Source organism: Lontra canadensis, unplaced genomic scaffold, assembly GCF_010015895.1.
Source record: "Lontra canadensis isolate GAN:19392208 unplaced genomic scaffold, GSC_riverotter_1.0 scaffold81, whole genome shotgun sequence".
In the NCBI taxonomy this organism is placed as follows: domain Eukaryota; kingdom Metazoa; phylum Chordata; class Mammalia; order Carnivora; family Mustelidae; genus Lontra; species Lontra canadensis.
In genome coordinates this window covers 3,917,763-3,938,715 of record NW_022631075.1, presented here as the reverse complement: position 1 = coordinate 3,938,715, position 20,953 = coordinate 3,917,763, and the positions used below count along the sequence as shown (strand labels likewise).

General features: G+C 42.3%; 1 protein-coding gene across 4 annotated transcripts in view; it reads left to right on the top strand.

Moving 5' to 3' along the window:
• TENM1 (teneurin transmembrane protein 1) overlaps positions 1–20,953 on the top strand; it is a 764,948-nt gene that overhangs the window by 731,414 nt on the left and 12,581 nt on the right. For all 4 annotated transcript variants that reach the window (XM_032882345.1, XM_032882346.1, XM_032882343.1 and 1 more), the window contains 3 exons: positions 5,717–5,889; positions 6,794–7,029; positions 20,302–20,598. In XM_032882345.1, coding sequence (XP_032738236.1) covers positions 5,717–5,889; positions 6,794–7,029; positions 20,302–20,598 — 706 coding nt within the window. The remainder of the gene's footprint in view (positions 1–5,716; positions 5,890–6,793; positions 7,030–20,301; positions 20,599–20,953) is intronic.

Genomic DNA, 20,953 nt, shown 5'->3' with positions numbered 1-20,953 from the left:
GTCACGGCTGCTGGTCCAGGCTGAGTGGACGGTTCTGCAGGCCCTTGCCCTTTGGATTCCTTGCCCGAAGGGAAGGAGATTTCGTGTTTATGTAATTTCTTGATCCCAGGTCTTCTGTATTCTCTTTCTGGACTTTGTTAGCACATACCCCACTCCCCCAAAAAAGCCATTGACTGACAAGTTAGAAAGCCCTCATAATAGGTTGAGTGCCTCCTAGGCTATTTTATAAATGCTCTGTTTTATGGAAGATGACTAATGAAGGATTCTCCCTCCTCCCTGGTAAGATTAGAAGAAGAGGTAGGGTCAGGGTAAACAAGCCATGTCTCTGGGTGAGATATTTGCCTGAGCATAGGACACGATTCCCATGTAAGAACTGGTTATATAATCCATCCAAACATATCAATATGTTTCCAGTGTTTTCTAGAATCTCAGAGTAGAGAGGGAGCTAAGGAACCAGGTGGTCCAGCCCCCCACCTCCAGGCAGGCAAAGGATTTCAGTTAAGCAAGAACAGAGAATTGTCGATTGTTCCTTCGGGTCTCCAGAGACAGAGACCCTCGACACCTCCGCTCAGTCGCCTCTCCATGTGTGTGCTTTATGCCCTTGACAAGGATCAAGAATGGACAGACAGAACTGCCATGGGTCATGCTGGGGACAACTGCAATCGACACAGGGAGTGAACAGAAGCAAGAGAGGCTACTGGCAGAAAAAGCTTCCTGGGGCTGGTAGGGAAGATGAGCTGCAGCACACAGGACATGTACAGAAGCTGAGCCTATCCTCCCAACACCACCATCGCTGGCTCTGTCTCCTCTCTAAGCACATTGGATGTCAGATCCACCCATCTCTTCCATTTCCATAGAAATCATCTTATTTCACTCATGCAACAAGTAGACGTAGTGAGAATCTCCTCTGTAGCAGATACTTAGAATACAGGCATGAATGAGACCTGGGGGTCTGGCCGTCCCTCCATGGGTATGAGTTTACAGCCTAGTAAGGAAGACAAATCCCAACAATAGGCAATCACAATACATTGAATAAAGGCAAAAAGCCCCCATCTTCTTACACAAATGAAGGCTGCAGCCTTCCTGCAGGTCCCGCTTGTCCACATAACCCTTTCCAAGATTTGCTGCCTCCAAGGTATTGCTTTCATCGTACTGTTCTCTCCTTGCAAAGTCTTCCGTGCCTCTGCATTCTCCACTGCCTCCCTGCTTTCCTCCAGAGCCCAGTACCCCAGGTCCCCTATGCTCTGGTTGCAACATGCCTCTCGACTTCATCACCCACTACCCTACTAGAGGAACCTTGTGCCCCAGCAACCCAGTTCTTCTCATGGACATCCCATCCACCGGCATGCTTTTCTTCATGCCATCACCTGTCTTTGTAATGCCCTCCTCTCCACCCCCATCTTTACCTATGCAGGGACTGAGCTCTACCTACCTTCCAGAATTCAAATACCACCTTTTCTCTTCCTTCTTTTCTGCTCAGCACAGTTGAAAATGACTTCTGTCCCCTCTGAGCTTTGACAGCTTGTTTATGGAAGAACATGGCAATATTCTGGCATTAGAGTGATTTGTGTGAATGTCTTATCTGCCCCACTAGACTTTGCATTTCATTCAGCACTATATCTCCAGTACCTAGCACAAGACTGATATTTATTGAATAAAGGACAAGTGGAGATAGGATGGCATTATGGACTTGGAGCCAAATCAAAGGAAGCCAAATGAAGTTATTGGTGAGGAAGGGGAATCCAGTATTTCCTACAGAATGTTTATTAGGTTGATCAGGTTTCTGTCATGAGGAGGTAAAGAGGGTCTGTTTCCCTTTAAAAAGTAAGTAATGAATTTTCCTTCTATAATCATTAATATTTTCTTAAAAGCAAAGGTGGGGGGCTTCTAGTTTTTACTCTGCATGGTTTAGCCCTGGCTTAAATTATCCTCAAGGGAAAAGGGCAGACTATCCCTTATGAGAAAATATCAGATCACATGTATTGTAAATAATGTGCAAATATCACCCTACCCCCAACTAAACTGTATGCTCCTCGAGGACAAGAATGAATTCTGAACTTCCTGTATAAATGTTTTCTTTGCTCCAATTGGGCATGTCTGCATGCACACAAACACACACATACACAAATGCACACAGCCTTTGAGGTGCTGAGCAAAACAATAGTTATACTCAATACTTCACTCATCAGTGTCCTGTGAGACCCTTATAGTGGAATTCTGTAAAATCAGGATAGGAAGGGACAATATGACGGCAAATCTCCTCTCACCAGACCCGCTTCTAATGACTATGAAGGCAAGGTCATTGCCTGATCACACAATTCACCAGCCAGAATTTGCAGGCCTGGTTACGAGATTGCTACTCCAAGCCTTGGAAAGGAGAGGCTTGCTACCATGTTGTGGCCTGAGGGGATCAGTTGCAGCATATTGGCTTGTACTCGGCACCAAAGGATGCAGGCACCAAAAGGAAACACACAGCATAAGAGGTTTTGATTAAACTTGTATCTTTGACATTCAGTCTGGAAACATGCATTCCCCTGTGATGGAGAGAAAAAAATTCAAGCAAGCCATAGGAAATCAAAGACTCCCGTTATTTCTTCGCCACTTTTGAGCAATCTTTCCAAAGTTGTGGGAATTACCAATGATGAGTATTTCTGCCTGTCACTCTTCCTTTGGAAATGACACCACAAAAGAGAGGTGGGCCTATATGTTTAGACCCAGGGCCATACAAAGGACAGAGAAACCACACTGAAGATACCACCAAATGTGATCACTATGACTGACTGGCAGAATTGGGGTCTGCGAGTGTATTCAGTAAAGGGCTTTAGGGATATTTTGGGGGGTTTCCCTTCGTTTTTATTGAAATATAATTGACACATTACACTGTAGAAGTTTAAGGTGTACAGCCTAATTACTTATATATAAGACTGAGAAATGATGACCAAAACAAGCTTAGTTAACATCCATCATCTCACAGATACAAAAATATATAGAGAGAAATGGTTTATTCCTTCTGGTGAGAATTTTAGGGTCTACTCTCTTACCAAGTCTCCTATGTATGGTAGTACATCAGTGTTAGCTATAGTCCTCATGTCACACATTACCTCTCCAGTACCTATTTCTCTTATAACTGGAACTTTGTGTCTTTTGACTACCTTCCTTCAACTCCCCCAGCCACCCCCCACCCTACCTCTGGTAACCACCAATCTGATCTTTTCTGAGTTCGGTATGTGTGGGGTTTTTTGTCTTAGATCCTACAAGTGAGATCATACACTATTTGTCATCGTGTGACATATTTCCCTTAGCGTTATGCCCTCCAGGTAGAGTGCTTTGTTTATGATAGAGTTAAAGTCAAATACACACTTTCAAAAAGGATGTATGTCCAGCCACAGAAAGGAAATCAGGTACTATAACTTTCCAACTACCCAGCAACTGGGCTGACCCCCAAAACTGTTGCCTCTCTCATCAAAAAGGATCATGCAGCTACCTCCCAGCTAGATCTATCCAGGTAATTACAGTCTTATCCAGGACTATAAATCTTGCCTTTCCAAATGTACTCCTGTCGATTTGGGAAGTGGGGATGGGAACAGAATATGTAGAAACATGGCTGTGCTCTTGGGAATCAGCTTTTAAACGTATAATTGCAGACAAACTGCACCAGCGACTGAGCTTAAAAGATGTTTGAAGAAGAGGGGTTTAGGAAACCAGATTTATCCACAGGCCACTGCTAAGTTTCATTTGAATTTTTGGCCCTGGTACCTCTGCTCATAGATGGCCCCATTGGATTACCTTTCCTGATTTCTAAGGGGTTTCCTTGCATTAAAACAAGAGGCTATGTGACTGAAAAAGAAATAAACTGCCCCCAAGCTGGGAAGCCCATTAGGAACTTGCATGCCTAGCATGTTAGGTCAGATTTCCTGAGGAATGAGGACGAGTGACCTTGCCAAGTTTTAAGGAAACCCCTTAGAAATCAGGAAAGGTAATCCAATGGGGCCGAGTTGCTGTCGATGGATGTGAAACAGAGAGGAACTGCCAGCCGTGTCTAGGCTGTTGGGACCCCAATCTCCCTGGTGAGGAAGGCAGCTTCTTTCTATCTACTGCCTAGAAACACCTCCCTACAGGGAAAAGCAACTTGGTATCTTGGGAAAATTAAAGGTAGACATTGTTTTCCTCTCCTGGAAGGAAGACCAGGCAGACAAGGTTGAGGTTGTGCTGGACATTGCAGCCCTTCCACGGCCCTTTCTCATCAGGGCTCCCTGCATTTTGCAGCCAGAGCCCCAGAACAGACCATGGGCAAAGGGGATGAGCAGGGGCCAGGATTCTGCCATTAACCCCAGGCACAAACAGCACCCTTCAGCTTTTCCTTGATAATAAGGCCTGGGCTGCATAGCAGCAACACACCAACACCCATTTTGAAGAATACCCCCTTAAACAAAGGATGCCTCCAGTTAGATAATTGGGCTTGGCATATCTGTGATATCAACTGACCTATTTGATTGTTTTCATTTGCATATGTGACTGTAGCCCCAAGTTCAGTTCTATCAGATAAAATAAAGTCTAGCCCCTTTGCCAACGCCTACCAAACACTGGTCTGGGTTTTAAAATTTGAGCAACTACCCAGGCTGAGTTCTTTAAAACCTAGTGAACTAACACTAAATCACTATGCCATTTTGCATAATTGTCAGAGGAGGAAATAGTAGAGCCAGTCTTCGCCTTTGTGTCCAGGCTGTATTCTGCTCACTTTGGGTAAAAAGAATATAATTGTTTAACATTTTAAAAGCAAATAAAAGTGCTTAAATATTTTGTAATTTGCAACTTGAAAAGAAAACAGTAATGGGTTTCCAAGTGCATGTCTTTACTTTTAATGAAGTGTTTATTTTTCATGGTTCTATTGACAATAAAAGAACAGCTCCACATCAAAAGCCTTCAGGGAAGCAGTTTCCATTTGGAGGACAGTGAGATTGCCAATCATTCTGATTTTTTTTTTATAAAGTAAACTCGCTAGACTATATTTCCGGATATAGGTTATTGCCTATTATCCCAGGTAATTATTTTTTTTGTCTCTTACTCATATAGGCAAATTACAACACATTATGTACTATATTATAGAAAGATTTTTTTTTTTAAATTAACTGACACTGAGATCAGGGGGCTCCAGAATGTTTTAATGAACATGTTTCCATTATCCTCTGTGCTTGTTCATTTTGTTGGAAGAATGATTCATTCATTTCACATTTGGCAACTTAAACAGCAGCAAATATAATTTTCCTATCACAATGCAAAATCAGTTTATTGCCCTTCCAGACGTTGGGGGGCCGGTTGTGCCTCCCGTTCCTTTGCCAACAGCACCCTCTGCTGGTACTTATTATCCATCACATGTAGTGGGATCGACCCAAATTGCAAACGGAGGCCTCCCTGCAACATTACACACAGCAGGACATGATTCATAAATCAGTTTTCCACCCTGGTGATTCATTACCAGATATATTTTTTCTGTAAAACAGCACAGCTCAAGGAAGTCATCAAGAATTCAGAAGCTGCAAGAAATACCTTCGTTTGATTAATCATCTCTCTGACCTTTTTCTTCTTATTGAACAAGGTTAATAATACTTGTTATCACTCAAAGTTAAACTGTATTAGCTACCAAGTGATTTTTATTTGCAAAGGCCTGTTATCACTGCCAAGAGGCTTCAAAGTTGGGATTGGTTACATTCCTCAGGTATGACCCCGAGGGACATCTGACCAATGCAACGTTTCCCACCGGAGAGGTCAGCAGCTTCCACAGTGACCTGGAGAAGCTGACAAAAGTGGAACTAGATACTTCCAACCGTGAAAATGTCCTCATGTCAACCAACTTGACAGCAACTAGTACCATATATATTTTAAAACAAGGTAAGGATACTTCCCACTTCACCTGACTGTAGAGGTACCGCGCTTAAGGTCTACCATCCAACCTCTGGCCACCATTAATAAATAGAATTCACTTCTGGCTGAGAAGATGGCTTCTTCTCCTTATTTTCCAGCTATGGGGGCTGAAACCCAAATAAAATCACACCGTTCACAAAGTTCATGTAGCAACATTGGACCACATCTTTACGGGTTCAATCCCTGCCAAATCTGCTCTCCCTTCAAGTCATTTCCCAGCACTCAGCTGTTTGTAAAGCTCTTTTAGGCTCTGACTGGGTTATATTAGAGAAATGAAGTCTGTGCCCGGTCTGAGATTAGCATTCTAAATCAATGCTCACGTGGGTGAATAACATGGATGAATTGGGATGCACACCGAGGAAGAATAGAAGTGAAACGAGAGAATTAAAGTCTCGTTCTAGTCGGTGAGAAGAGTATGAATGGAAGAAAAACGAAGGGGAAGAGGGATCGAGGGAGGGAGAGTGAGAGAAGAACACAGAAAGGAAGGAAGGGAGGGACGGAGGGAGCGAAGGCAGGTTGCATATGCTCCCAGCATATCAAACGGAGGAGGCCAACCCACCAGGTCAGAGAAGGATTTCGTGAGGGAGTTCTTTAAAAATGAAAAAGACAAGCCAGAAACAGCCTCCAGTATTAGACAGGAATCTTTTATCCAAGAAACAAGATAGCCCAGCTATGCGAATAACAAGACCCAAACGGACAGAGAGTGCATGTGGCTGTGAGAGTGGTGGTCTAGCCCAGAAGGCATCTGGGTCCACAGCAACCCACCTGCTCATCCTTCCCCACACTCGCCTCCGGAATCTAAACTTGTCTCTCCTCTGCTTCCTGCACTTCCCTTTTTTCCCCTTGTCCTGCTTTGCTCCTCTGCCTACAGAAAACACCCAGAGTACCTATCGGGTGAGTCCGGACGGCTCCCTACGTGTGACCTTTGCCAGCGGGATGGAGATCAGCCTCAGCTCAGAGCCCCACATCTTGGCCGGGGCGGTCAACCCCACCCTGGGCAAATGCAACATCTCCCTGCCCGGAGAGCACAATGCAAACCTCATCGAGTGGCGGCAACGCAAGGAGCAAAACAAAGGCAACATTTCAGCTTTTGAAAGGAGACTGAGGGTAAGGCTTGACCGGATGCGAGATACAGAGCTTCTGTTTTATGTTTGAAAACCACAAAGCTGCCCTAATCCAAAGTCCCATTGCAACAAAGCTTTTCTAGGTGACTGACTAGCTTATATGATATACTAATTCAAGAGAGGGTGCTAATGGCTGATAATGGTTCAGTATCCTTAAATGAACATTCTAATAGGAGCTTTCTTTGTCATTAGCCAGCTAAAGTGCTCTAATAGTAGCAATTTCAGGCACCAAGAAAGTCTGGGTGGAGAAATGTGTTGAGTCAGGAGGCCCTCCAGAATCCCTCTCAGCATGCCTGAGAGATGTTATCGGGTTCACTACCTTGACCCAGCTCCCTGCTTTGGGAGTAGTTTATACTTCGTGTGGAAAGACCAGGCAGGCGCACACACAAGGATGCAAGACTTAAGGCAACATTTGGACAAAGGCAAATTAAAAAGGAAAAGTCAGTGAATGAATGATATCATTCCCGTGAATACATTACTAAAGGCCAGAAGGGTAAATGGCCAGTACTGAGAGTGGACTAGTGGTGCTCTGAGAGCTGCCCAGAGGAAATTAAAGGTTTTGGGGGAGAGAGGGTTCAAGTCCTCACCAAGCACAATTCACTGCAGTTAGCCAGAGATCTCTGTCAAACCTGTCTTTCTGCAGCACACAAAGCCTACAAGCACCGCAGCACTGTGTCTACCTGTCCCTTACTGAGCATTAACCAATGTTCGGATGATATGACCAACTTCCCAAATATAGTAACATTCAATATCAGCCCCAGAGCAACTGCCAGCTCGAGGGAAACAATCACTCACAATTGAGGCCAGGCCGGCTTTAAGCACCTGTGTCAAGCTGGGAGACCTGGGATGCTTGCATTTTCTTCACTCACGGTACAAATTCGCTCACAGTGAAAATGTGGTAACCTTCAGGCTGTGGAAATACAATGAGAGCCAACCACCCAGTCCCAGCATGAAACAGTCCAACGAGTCCAAAGGCATGATATGGGCAAAATAATGCATGACAGTACTCTTTTTCAATCATTTCTGTTGGTGACACATAGACACAGACTTCAGTGGCCTTCATAATGCCACTAAAAGTTGTTTGCATGTGCAAGTCAATTTGCATGTTTTGATTCTATCGGCAATCTCTATCAGAACATAGATGGGCCCACTGATGGGCCACTGAATTGAAAAGTAAAACCAGTGCACATAGTCACACACCTCTCTGTGTGGGAGGCAGTGAGGGTTTCTGTCAGAATTCTAGAAATGGGATCTCCTCGATAGAGCCCTAAATGGGGAAGTCAGTCGACCTGGCTTAAGAAATGCGTTTATTGGGGCACCTAGATGGCTCAGTCGGTTAAGCATCTGACTCTTGATCTCGGCTCAGGTCTCAGTCTCAGGGTTGTGAGTTCAAGCCCTATATTAGGCTCCACGCTGCTTGTGGAGCCTACTTAATTAAAAAGAAGGAAAAGAAATTTATTTTCTTTATTTTCTTCACCTGTGAAATGAAAATATCACACTACAGCAAATGGCTTATCCACCTCATGGATTCACCATAGAATAATTGTATCAAATAAATGATCTCTTATGCCTCCCCCAGTTTATAGCCTCAATAAAACATTATGAACCATATCATATACTATGTACCTTTGGGTTTTCCCATTCTTTAGGATAACCCATCCTGTACTACGTGACTTTGGGATTTTCCACTTTCTAAGCTAACCCACCATTTTCTCCCTTCCATGTGCACAGATAACGGAGAAATTCTAAACTATAATTTATACCTCATATCCCAAAGTGTTCTTAATGTTGAAAAACTAAGGGCCATAAAACATTTGGGGGATCTTTACTATAAGGAGTGGAGTGTTATTTAGTTGATTCTATTTATAATTGACCCATTTCTGGGGTGCCTGGATGGCTCAGTTGATTGGGCAACTGCCTTCAGCCCGGGTCATGATCCTGGAGTCCTGGGATCGAGTCCCGCATCAGGCTCCCTGCTCAGTTGGGAGTCTGTGTCTCCCTCTGACTCTCTCCCCTCTCCTGCTCTCTCTCTATCTCATTCTCTCTCTCTTTCTCTCAAATAAATAAATTAATTAATTAAAATACACAAAGAGAAAACAAATTTTTTTTTAATTGATTCATTTCCCTTCCTGTGGGAAGTTGAGCAGATTTGTGAAACCGGTTATAAAGGTAACAAATTCAGGACCTTCTCTTCTATGTGACTTCCAGGGTACTTCCTGAGGTCCTGTGACAGAATGGAGCCCCTCCTCAGCTGAGTGGTGTTACCATGCATGTCCCTAGAAACCTAACAGCAATCTTCGACATGTTTAGTGCCTTAGAGTTAACAAAATGCTTTCACAGCCAGAATTTTATTTGATCACCACAACCATCAATTTTTGTTATTCCCAACTTACAGATAAGGAGACTAAGGCCCAGAGAGGTTAAGTGATTTGCCCAAAGTCAAACAGCTATTAAGGATCAGAGTCAGCCCTCAAATGCAGGTCTTCACGGAGTGCAGCACTCTTTCCACTACATGATGCTGTGCTGCCTTGTTCCTTAAAATAATTAATCTATAAATCACTGCCCCACTCAGTGGAGCCACCTTGGCAAGGCCTGACTCCTCATTTCAATGCTGACAAAAAGAGACAAATAATCGACTCTAATGTACTGGCAAGTGTGGGTGGAACAGGACACCTGGCTGGCCTCCAGGCAGAGAAAGTGGGGAAGAGGCCAGAGAAGGGAAGCTGTTTAACTGGCTGATTCTTACCTTCTCTCCCCATCCTTATGAACTTTATTTACCTCAGTTTCCTCAGTTTCCCCAGATTAGGCAAGTCCGATTTAATGGAGGGCTATGCTCCCCTGACGTAGGTGTGAACCTGGTTTTGACAAGGCAAAATCCTCTTTCCCCGCTGAGTTTATCATTGCAGAGACGGTGCCCCTTCATCTCTGGTAGCTTTTCAAGGGGCAAGCAGATAGCGTTAGGAGATGTAACGTTCTCTCTTCCTGGGCCAGATAGACAGGGACCCATTTGTAAGCATACATGTAAAGAATAAGCCTCTCCGATGCCCTCAAGTACCTCAAGGCCTCGGACTGAATCATTTATTTCTCCTGGTGGAGCAGCCATTCCAGAGCAAGAGCAGGTAGGGGTACCAGGGCTCTTGAGACAGAATCCCAGGTCCAGAGAGTCCCACAACATAGAAACCCCTGCTGTACCATAGGAAATAGGACTCCTCTTTGAAAAACCAAACAAAGGTGTGATTGGGATTTTTAAATGTGCTTGAGCATCAGGTCATAAAGCACTAATTGTTCAGGCACAAAATGACAGATTCATTTAAAGGCCCATTGGGTAAGATGATGGGCATTCCAAAAAGCTACCTATCACATCGACTCTAGACCTTCTAGCTCAAAGAAAACGCAGAGAAGGATAGACTTCTCTTGGAGATCAAGCAACAAACGTTGCTCTTCTCCGATGACTGGTGAGGGTTTTGCACACAAAGTCATGGTCCCCTTCAAGGTGAGCAAGGCAGACTGCTGAAAAACATGATATTCTGCTCAGCCTGGGCAGGCAAGGGATTTGTTACCTCTGGGCCGTCCTTCACCAGCTCCATTAAGTGAAATAAATCACACTAACATCCTGAGATTTCCTTTATTTTAAAAATCCATTTCCCCCCAACCTGAGGTGTGTCTGAATCATCTTCCTTGCAAAGTACTTTTACATCCATTCCATGTATCTGTGTCTGCTGCATCAGCCTGTCCCCATAAATGCATTTCCCCGGACAATGGCAAAATTAGAGATTAGATCACAGTGGAAGCCACTGGGAAAGAATTCTTTCACCCACAGCAAACCAGTTTAGGAACTTCACCCACAGTTTGCACCTTGCCACTTCCACGGATAATAAAACCATTCTAGGAGACATAACCTAGCACTGGATCCCAGAGTTTTTCACAAGATTTCACAGACTGAGATGTGAGGTTACGGCAAAACCCTCGCCCTACAGCCTCCTTTATGAAAAGAAAAGAAAAAAAAAATCCAGGAAGCTTAGCACTTCAAACCAAAGTCATAAAATCAAGTAAGATGATTATGTGTTTACAAGCAAAATGAAGCAAAGACTAATCTAAAACCTCACAATTGATTTTTGTCCCCTCTCCACTCAAAGATAACTGAGAACGGGGTAGATTGGTTTTTCAGCGCAACATGTTTATACGTGATCTGAGCTCTGAAAGGGCAAACAAGCCCAGATACAACACAGAGTCCCAGGCTGACAAATGATGGGGAATTTGGGAGGCAGCCAAAAGGGTTCCAGCATCTCCCTCCATTCTCAGAAAATGCCTTTGCTGACAAGACACTCAGCTGCAGGCTGCTGGGAGTTGGAGTTCACATCCGCTTCACGCTATTTTAACTTCTCTCTCCCCAGGTTTGGCTGGAGGGATTTTGTGAAAATTTAGATAAGGAGGCTGCTTGCGGATAGATGGATCTATTTAAAAGATATATCTGTGGTTCTCAGCCCCAAGTAACAGTGGGTCTACCCCTAAGGAGTCACCGGGAGACAGGAGATTTCAGGCATCCAGGCAATTGTGCAGAGTTGGTTTTTGGGGTCAGGAGATTCTTGGAATCATAGAAGCTACTCTATTAATCTTGAGTCAACTCCACTAAGATAACTAGAAAGGAAGTATTATTTCACATATTATTCCACATGCATATAAACATTAATGATGTGGTATAAAAAATTTCAAGTGTCTGTTGTTACGGTTACACAAACGAATTCACCAACAGGAAAGTATTTCAACAAGAGCAAATTAATATCATGCAAAAAGCATCCAAGGTAAATGATATGGCAGAAGTCAGGTGAGTAGAATGAACAAGATTTTGAGGAAGAACCTATAATCTTGCACCACTTTTCCCATCTATGAAATGAGGGACATGGGGCTGTGCAATCTCTATCATTAGTAGCATTTTCACAACTGATCATGATTACAGCAGCTAACATTCACTGAGCTCTTACTATGCGTAATGCCATATGTGAACTCATTTAGTACTCCTAACACTTTATCAGGTGGCTTCTATTGTTATCATTCTCATTTTAAAGATTAAGAGAGAGGCATAGAGACAGGGCACCTGGATTGCTCAGTCGGTTAAGCATCCAATGCTTGGTTTCAGCTCAGGTCATGATCTCAGGGTTGTGAGATTGAGCCCATGTCAAGCCCCACACTGGACTCAGCTCTAGGCATGAAGCCTGCTTAAGATTCTCTCTCTCCCTCTCCCTCTGCAACCTCCTCTCAAGAAAGAAAGAAAGAAAGAAAAAGGAAGGAAGGAAGAATGGAAGGAGAGAGGAAGGAAGGATGGAAGGAAGGAAGGAAGGAGGAGGCACAGAGAGGTCACACAGAGCTAGTATGTGGTGATAGCAGAATTTGAACCCAGTCAGGTCAACTCAATAGCCCATGTCCCAAAATCCCTACGGGCAGTAAGATTTTTGTGGGCTGACAAGGTAAGGAGAATGTCTTGGCAGTAAAAAAGAAAAAAGAGGTAGAAGGAAATTCCCTATGGGGTAGTAGCAGCTGATGTTAACATGAAATACACGCCCTGTTCATTTATTGGCAAATCTGTGAAATAAAGGAAGCCTAAGTTCGGTTTTGTCAACCTAATAATTATCAATAAAAAATAAAACCTGTAGCATCGTACTGATTGATTTCTAAAAATCAAGTACTAATTACCTTAAAACCATTGAGTGTAGAGTAGCATGTACTAATTTAAAATCAACTGGTACTTTTCTATCCATTCTCGTAAATTCATGGAAATTAAATACAGTACATCTCCCAAACTGTGATGTAATTATTCGGCCCATCTCACTTACTCACCTTCTGACTTCTTCAGCAAAAGTTAACAGGTTAATTCAGTTGCACTGTGAGCTGAAATGCTAGATAGCATCCTTGAAAATTCAGCTTTCTCTTCTTTGTAAAAGAAATCATGGGGCACCTGGATGGCTCAGTCAGTTAGGCGGCCAGCTCTTGATTTCGGCTCAGGTCATCATCTCAGGGTCCTGAGATGGAGCCCTGAGTCAGCCTCTATGCTCAGCACGGAGTCTGCTTGAGGATTTTTTTCTCTCTCTGCACCCCCCACCAGGCTCATGCTCAAGCACTCTTTCTGTGTCTAAAATAAATAAATAAATCTTCAAAAAAAAGAAATCAACTGCCATACTCATACTTTAGAGTTCAACACATTTTGTATATGTGTTTTTATAGATATAATTATATATTTATATAATAATAAGATATATAAATATATTCAGTTGAACCATAGCAAATTGCCCTTTTTGTAGGCCAAAAACAGCCAAATATCTGCAAGCAACTTAATATACTTTTATCCTACTAATTGAATGAGTATTGAATTGGAAGGTTGAAAGGACTTTCTCTTAAGCAATTAAAATACAAATTCCTAGGAAGGAGAGAGAAAGGCTCTGAGTGGAGACAGAGGACACTTTTCTACATACCTACATACCTACCCTTTCAGAGCACTTTGATTTCTGCTAGAAACACAACCTGTGGCTCCTTAGGGCACTTGCTTCCCTCTTTCTTTTCTGGTTCAAGTATGATCAAAAAGCAAACCTTTCTCCTTACTTCTCCTTAGCAAAGCTGAAAAAAAAAGAAGGGAAACCAAAGGATGAATTAAAGCATAGATACTTCCTCCCCCGTGAAAAATTTTTAACAAGTTCAGCTTTCTGATCCCAACATACGTATGGATCATCAGTTGCCAAACTCAGAGGTGTCGTTCAATGTGCAACCTGTCCGAAGAGACCCCTTTTAACTTGGGGCTATTACCAAATTTCACCCCTTTCTATAGCCCCTCCTTTCCAGCACGAGAACTGGTTGTAGACTGTTTGGAGGAAGAGTGTGTTGGGGGCAAAAAACAGTTTCCTTCTACCCTTCTAAGTTCTTTGGCTGGTGTAATAATTAAACCGACATAAAACAGATTAAGAGGAGAAAAACAGCATAAGTTTAACAACATGTATACCTCGTATGTACACGAGAGACCCAGGAAAACTGAGTAGATCCCCAAATAGCTAAAGCCAATACCTTAAGTAACATCTCCAGTTAAAGACAAAAGATGTTGGAGATGGGGAGTCAGTTACAGGAAGTTACCAGGAAAGTGACAATAAACAAAGATGCAGTTGTTGTGCTGTTTTAAATCCTCACCTCCTAGTTGCTAAAAGTTTCTACAGATTTAGTGATTCCCCACTTTCTGGTACAGAGAGACACCCTTACAAATGGAAATTCCCTTATAAATGCAAATGGATAACTTCACAGTTTTTCAAGAGCTTCTCCTGTGGCTGTTTCTTAAAAATAATCAGCCTAAGATAATTCTTATGTCAAAGAAGCATATTTGGGGGTGGCAAATTCTGCTCCCATGCAAGTGGAAATAAAGATGGATGGCCCACACTTAGGTCAAAGGAGATTATTGTCTTTCAAGCAAACTAGTGTTTGTATGAATGTGAAGGTTTCCCAACCTTGCTTATGACCCCAGCAATCACAGGCAATCAGCTTAAGTTTGGATTCCTGCCATAATGGCTGGAGCACAGAAGCACTCAAGGATGAGGATGGGAGAGCCCACCTGGACAAGCATACTCCTTCCCAGCCTTCTCACACGTAGTTTCCACAGGAGATTAAGGGGGACGCTGTTGCATCTTTTACTCCTTCACTGCCTTTCAGCTCTTAGCCGAATTTTATAGTAACTTCTCTTTTGGGTTCCTTGACCCGATGCCAATGTGGGAGGTGGAGTTTCCCACACCAAAAAGCAATCCTTGGGACACCAGCTGGCTGTCCTGCAATTCAGTTCAATTCTGGCACTATTTACCAAGAAACAGCATCCGATTCTGTGGGTTAAGGGTTCAGTCCTACAAAACTGCCTCCTGCCCACTACTTCAGATGCCAGTCACCAAGTTCAAGTCGATACCAGTGCCTGATGGACTGGCTATAAATCAGAGGTTCCCACAACCCTTTTGTTGGGTTTGATTAATTTGCTAGAGCAGCTCGCAGAACTGAGGAATATTTTGTCTACAGGATTACCAGTTTATTACAAAAGGATGTAACTCAAGAAGAACTGGATGCAAGTGATGTAGAAGGCCGGGTATGGGGAAAACGTGTGGAGCTTCCATGCTCTCAGGATGGGCCACTCTCCCAGCACCTCCATTTGTTCACCAACCCCGAAGCTCTCCAGCCTGTCCTTTGGGTTTTTCATTACTTAGGAATGATCGATTAAATCTTTGACCATTGGCAATTGGTTCAACCTCCAGCCACTCCGCCCTTTTCCAGAGGTTTGGAGGGAGGTACTGAAAGTTCTAAGCTCTAATCATGTGGTCGGTTTCCCTGGCAACCAGGCCCCATTCTTTGGTAACTTGAGGGCCCGCCAAAGGTTGCCTCATTAACATAACAAAAGGCAGCTTGATCCATCTTATCACAGGAGATTCCAAGGGTTTTTGGAGCTCTGTGCCAGAACAGGGTCCAAGACCAAATACATAGCCCTTATAAATCACAATATCATACCTTACAAACCTTTGAAAACATTTTTCAGCAATATCTGAATTTCAGAGTACATTATTCGGAAAAAGAGAAGCATGGTTGCCGACGAACTGACAAGCAGAGAGAGAACATTAGGCTGTCGTCCTCTGCTCACTTTGTACCACTTAACAGTGATCCCTGCTTGTGTAACTATAATGACTTTATTAAGAAATGTGTTCTCGAGTAGTAAACTTAATCTATCAGACAAATAAAACCACAGATTTAGTTGAACTGGAAATCACTTATTACTTTGGCTCTTTAACTATCATTATAACATAAATTGTAACAGTTACAACCATCTCTGGGAGTACATGGATATTTTACAGCTGTTGTAAATGAGCGTTATTACAGTTGGAGATATGTGGCTATAAAACCACAGGAAAGGTAGTTGAAGAAAGAGCACCTGGTTACGTATAGGTTTCCAAGCCCTGCGTATCAAAAGACAGAAAATATGTGCTTCACTACCGCTTTTTAGGTAATAACAGCAGGTTACTATATCTTTACGCACTACAACACTGCACACATTGGCTACAGATGGTTTAAAGAGTCATGCTTCCCAATCTGTGTATGTCTCTATTCCCTGAATTAAACCTACCCCTGAGACTAACAGCATTTCCTTTCAAATAATTTAAGTATCTAATCTGTAGTCTTCTGCATAGAAGTCATGGTGTGGAACATTTGATACATCATTTTTTTTTTTTTTTGCAGAAGCTCAAAATTAAGGGCAAATATTATTAGCTAGCTAATGAAGAAACTGAGCCAAAAGAGATTTTTTTTTTTAAAGCAAAGTGCCATACCCCAGTAGAAAAATGAAAAAAACCTCATGAGCAGACAATTCATAGGAGACATACATGTCACCAATAGACATCAACCTTGGGAGCCTGGGTGGCTCAGTGGGTTAAGCCTCTGCCTTTGAGTCAGGTCATGATTTCGAGGTCCTGGGATCCAGCCCAGCATCGGGCTCTCTGCTCAGCGGGGAGCCTGCTTCTCCCTCTCTGCCTGCCTCTCTGCCTATTGCCATCTCTCTCTCTGTCAAATAAATAAAATCTTTTTAAAAAACCACTGCATTACAAAAAAAAAAGGTTCAACCTCACTAGTTATCAAACAAATGCAAATTTAAACCACAGTAGCATACCATTTTCCCACTCTCATATTGAGAAAAGTTTACTAACAATGCTAATACTTACTTGATGCTGGTAAAGATGGAATTAGATGGATTTCCCCTCCACCCACTAGTTAAGGGGAGTATAAATTTGTAGAAGCTTCGTGCACTATAAACTAATGACTCATGTTGAATCAGGAGCCTTTGACATGTTCTTATCACTTCACCCAGTAATTTCACTTCTTGAGTTCTCTATTAAGGAAATATTTATTTACAAATATGTTCAACAAAATATGAAATATGAAAAAAAATGGAAAATAAAAACTCTAACTTCCAACAATAGGAGAAAGAATAAATAATTATCATGTAAGAAGATACTATGTAACCATTAAAATCCACATTTTAAGCATATTTAATAATAAAAGGAATGTTCAAGATAAAACATTAGCTAAACAGGAGGACATAGAAGTTTTAAGTACAGTCCTCGTATTTTTGGAATGTATGAACAGATTGTGCATAAAAGAGAGATGAATGGAATGCAGCCAAGTATTAACAGTGATTAACATTGGAGAGTGAGATTACAGGTAATTATTTTCTTTTTATATTCCTTTATTTTCCAATTTTTCTGCGATGAGAAAACATCACTTTTATGATGGAGAGCGGTGTTTGAAGAAACTATTTTGAAAACCACAGTGAGCAAGGGAAGACTGGACTTTGAAATGAGAATGTGGGCTTTGCAGTTGTAGGAGTGGAAAACTTTTCCCATCTTCCTTTCTAGGTTCTTTGGTTGGTCTAATAAAATTTACGTGAGACAGATTAATAAGAGAAAAACAAATTTACTTTTGTACTTATGAAGTCTCCACAAAAACATAAGAGGCTCAAAGACAGTCAAGGCAATATGAGGCTTATATACCATCCTGAACTAAGGAATGGGAGAGGGGCCTGGGGCTTCAAAGGGGAGGAGGGTAATTCACAGGACAAGAATAAGAGCAGATGTTTGGTAATTAGATGTTTGTTCTACCATACAGATAGGTCATTCAGATACAAAGAAATCTCAGGTAGTAGCTCTCTTCCTGACCCAGGCCCCCTATCTAAATTCTTTTAGGTGGTTAAGGAAGAGGTGAAAGGTTTTCTTGAGGCTGCTGGGTCTTGACCGACTTCAGCTCACAATAATACACATGCCAAAGTGGCATGTTATGGGTGGCATATACTGCTCCCGTTCACAGTTGTCTGGCTACTAAGATAAAAAATTCTGTCTGGATCTTATATGTGGAATCATTAAAAAAAAACTGAATTCAGGTACAGAGAATAGGTTGGTGTTTGTGGAGCAGGGGGTGGGGGGCAATGAGGGAAATAGGTGATGGTGGTCAAAAGTGTAAACTTTCAGTTATGAAATAAAGAAGTCCTGGGGGGGGGACACCTGGGTAGCTTGGTCGGTTAATGCCTTCAGCTCAGGTCATGATCCCAGGGTGCTGGGATGGAGTCCCATGTTGGGCTCCTTGCTCAGCAGGGAGCCTGGTTCTCCCTCTGCCTGCTGCTCCCCCTGCTTGTACTCTCTCCCTCTCACTCTGTCCTGCACTCTCTCTCTGGCAAGTAAATAAATGAAATCTTAAAAAAAAAAAAGATTATTCAGAAGCCCTGGGGATATAATGGGCAGCATGGTGACTATAGTTAATAATGCTATATCATATTTTTGAAAGTTACTGAGAGAGTAGGTAGTTTTTTAAGATTTTATTTATTTATTTGAGAGATAGAGTATTAGGATGAAGGGCAGAGGGAGAAGCAGACTCCGTGCAGGGAGCCGGACATGGGACTCCAGGATCACGACCTGAGCTGAAGGCAGACACTTAACCAACTGAGCCACCCAGGTGCCACTGAGAGAGTAGTTCTCATCACAAGTTAAAAAAAATGTTCTCATCACAAGAAAACAAATTGTAACATGTGTGGTGATGGATGTTAACGAGACTTACTGTGGTGATCATTTCACAATATATACAAATATTGAATCTTTATGTCGTACACCTGAAACTAATATAATGTTATATGTCAATTTTATCTCAGTTTAAAAAATAAAAATTTTTCAATAAAAAATTTTTGAAAAGCTGTTTTTGTACCAAAATTTTAAAATTGAACTCTTGAGACCCCTAAAGGTTTCACGATTGGGTTTCAGAGCCCCCTGGAGATTTTATTTATAGTGTACATGTATGTGTTTACGTGCATTTTTCTGGGGACACAGTATGTACCTTTAAGATATTTAAAAGGATCCTTGAGGGGCGCCTGGGTGGCTTAGTGGGTTAAGCCTCTGCCTTTGGCTTGCGTCATGATCCCAGGGTCCTCCGCGGAGAGCCTGCTTCTTCCTCTCTCTCTGCCTACTTATGATATCTCTGTCAAATAAATAAATAAATAAATAAATAAATCTTAAAAAAATAAAATAAAATAAAAGGATCCTTGACCACAAAAATGAAAAATGAACATAAAGTTTAGCTGAGTAGCGAGTGAATCAGTTTAGTTCAACTATGATTAATGTAGTCAACGCCTAATGTTGGTTTTTTTCTCCCTTCATCATTAGCCAAATATTTAACATTCTGTTCCGGATCCTGTTGACAATTTCTACAGATATAGATCTAGTACCCCAAACTATAATCACCTTGGAATCTGACACATGGACCCACTGAAAAGCCTAACCCAAATGAGAAAAGTAATCATCATATTTTTAAAATAACAATTACCAGTATTATTTTTACATTTCACCAGGTACCTGTATATGTAATCTTATTTAATTCTTAGCACAACTCTGTGGTATGAAGTGATAATATCACTCCTATTTCACAGTTAAGAAAACTAAGCCCCGGATAAAAGAAATGACTGGTGTACAGACGAGCAGCTAATGAAATGGCTCCTGACTCCCAGGTCACTGCTGTTGACCCATTTCAAAGTCTCTGGTTTTTTGTTTGAAGGAGAACAGAATTTGCCACCCTAAAATATGCCTTTTGGGCATAAAAATTATTTTAGGCTGATTTTTTTTTTTCTGAGAGTGCGTGCACATTTGCGTGCATGCGCAGTCCCAGGGTGGTGGGGCAGAGGTGGAGGGAGAACCCCCACCAAGCTGTACGCTCGGGGTCTGGAGCTCCACTAGGTGCTTGATCCCACCAGCTCCAGATCATGATCGCAAGATCATGACCTGAGTCAAAGCCAAAAGTGAGCCTCTTAGCCGACTGAGCCACGCAGGCACCCCTGGGCTGATTTTAGGAAACAACAGACACAGAAGCTCTAAAAACTGAGTAGAAGTTTACCCTTGTGTAAGAGGCGTCTGTGTTTGTAAGGGAGAGCTCCATTTGCAAGGGTGTCTTCCCCTCTGCACCAGAAAAGGGAGGACGGCTGTAAGTCTCTGGAAACTCCTATCAGTGGGAAAGCCGAGGACCTAAATCTGCATAAAAGCGTACCTGCTTTACTGTGCTCTGCCTGAAAAACCTGCCATAACTGGACTTCCCTCCTCCCCACCCCCAACATCTTTTGTCTTTAGCTCCAGGTGGATTTAAGTGGCCGACTTCAGGATTGTAAATGCACTTGATGAGAGGAAACAAAACAACGCTAAAAATGTGTCTCGTATCTGTTTTGTAGGCCCATAACCGAAACCTGCTCTCCATAGATTTTGATCATATAACTCGCACGGGAAAGATCTATGATGACCACCGGAAATTCACCCTTCGAATTCTTTATGACCAGACTGGACGACCTATTCTGTGGTCTCCTGTGAGCAGATATAATGAAGTGAACATCACATATTCACCTTCGGGATTGGTGACGTTTATTCAGAGAGGGACGTGGAATGAAAAAATGGAATATGACCAGAGTGGAAAAATAATTTCGAGAACTTGGGCTGATGGCAAAATTTGGAGCTATACCTACTTAGAAAAGGTTAGTATGTCGGGAAAATAAACTAGTTTTGAGTTTCTGAATAAGAATATTGAAAATGGCCCTAAATTACCAAGCATGATGAAGAGACCTACAGGAGTCTGTTCTGGCTGTTCTGCTCTGTAGAAGTAAAAACAACAACAAAATGTACCTATAAGGATAAACAGCTTTTCTGTTAAAAACGTCCCCCAACCCCACACTCTGCCAGGTGCTCTTGCAAACTGAAGTCAGGATAATGGCTTAGCTTTCTCCTCATTTGAGCGTATTTGTTCATGCTTTTGAAAAGGTATCCTTATTATTATGAAAGCTCATACTGAGGTAAAATAGGTACAAAATTATAAAATTGTGTGTTAATGTA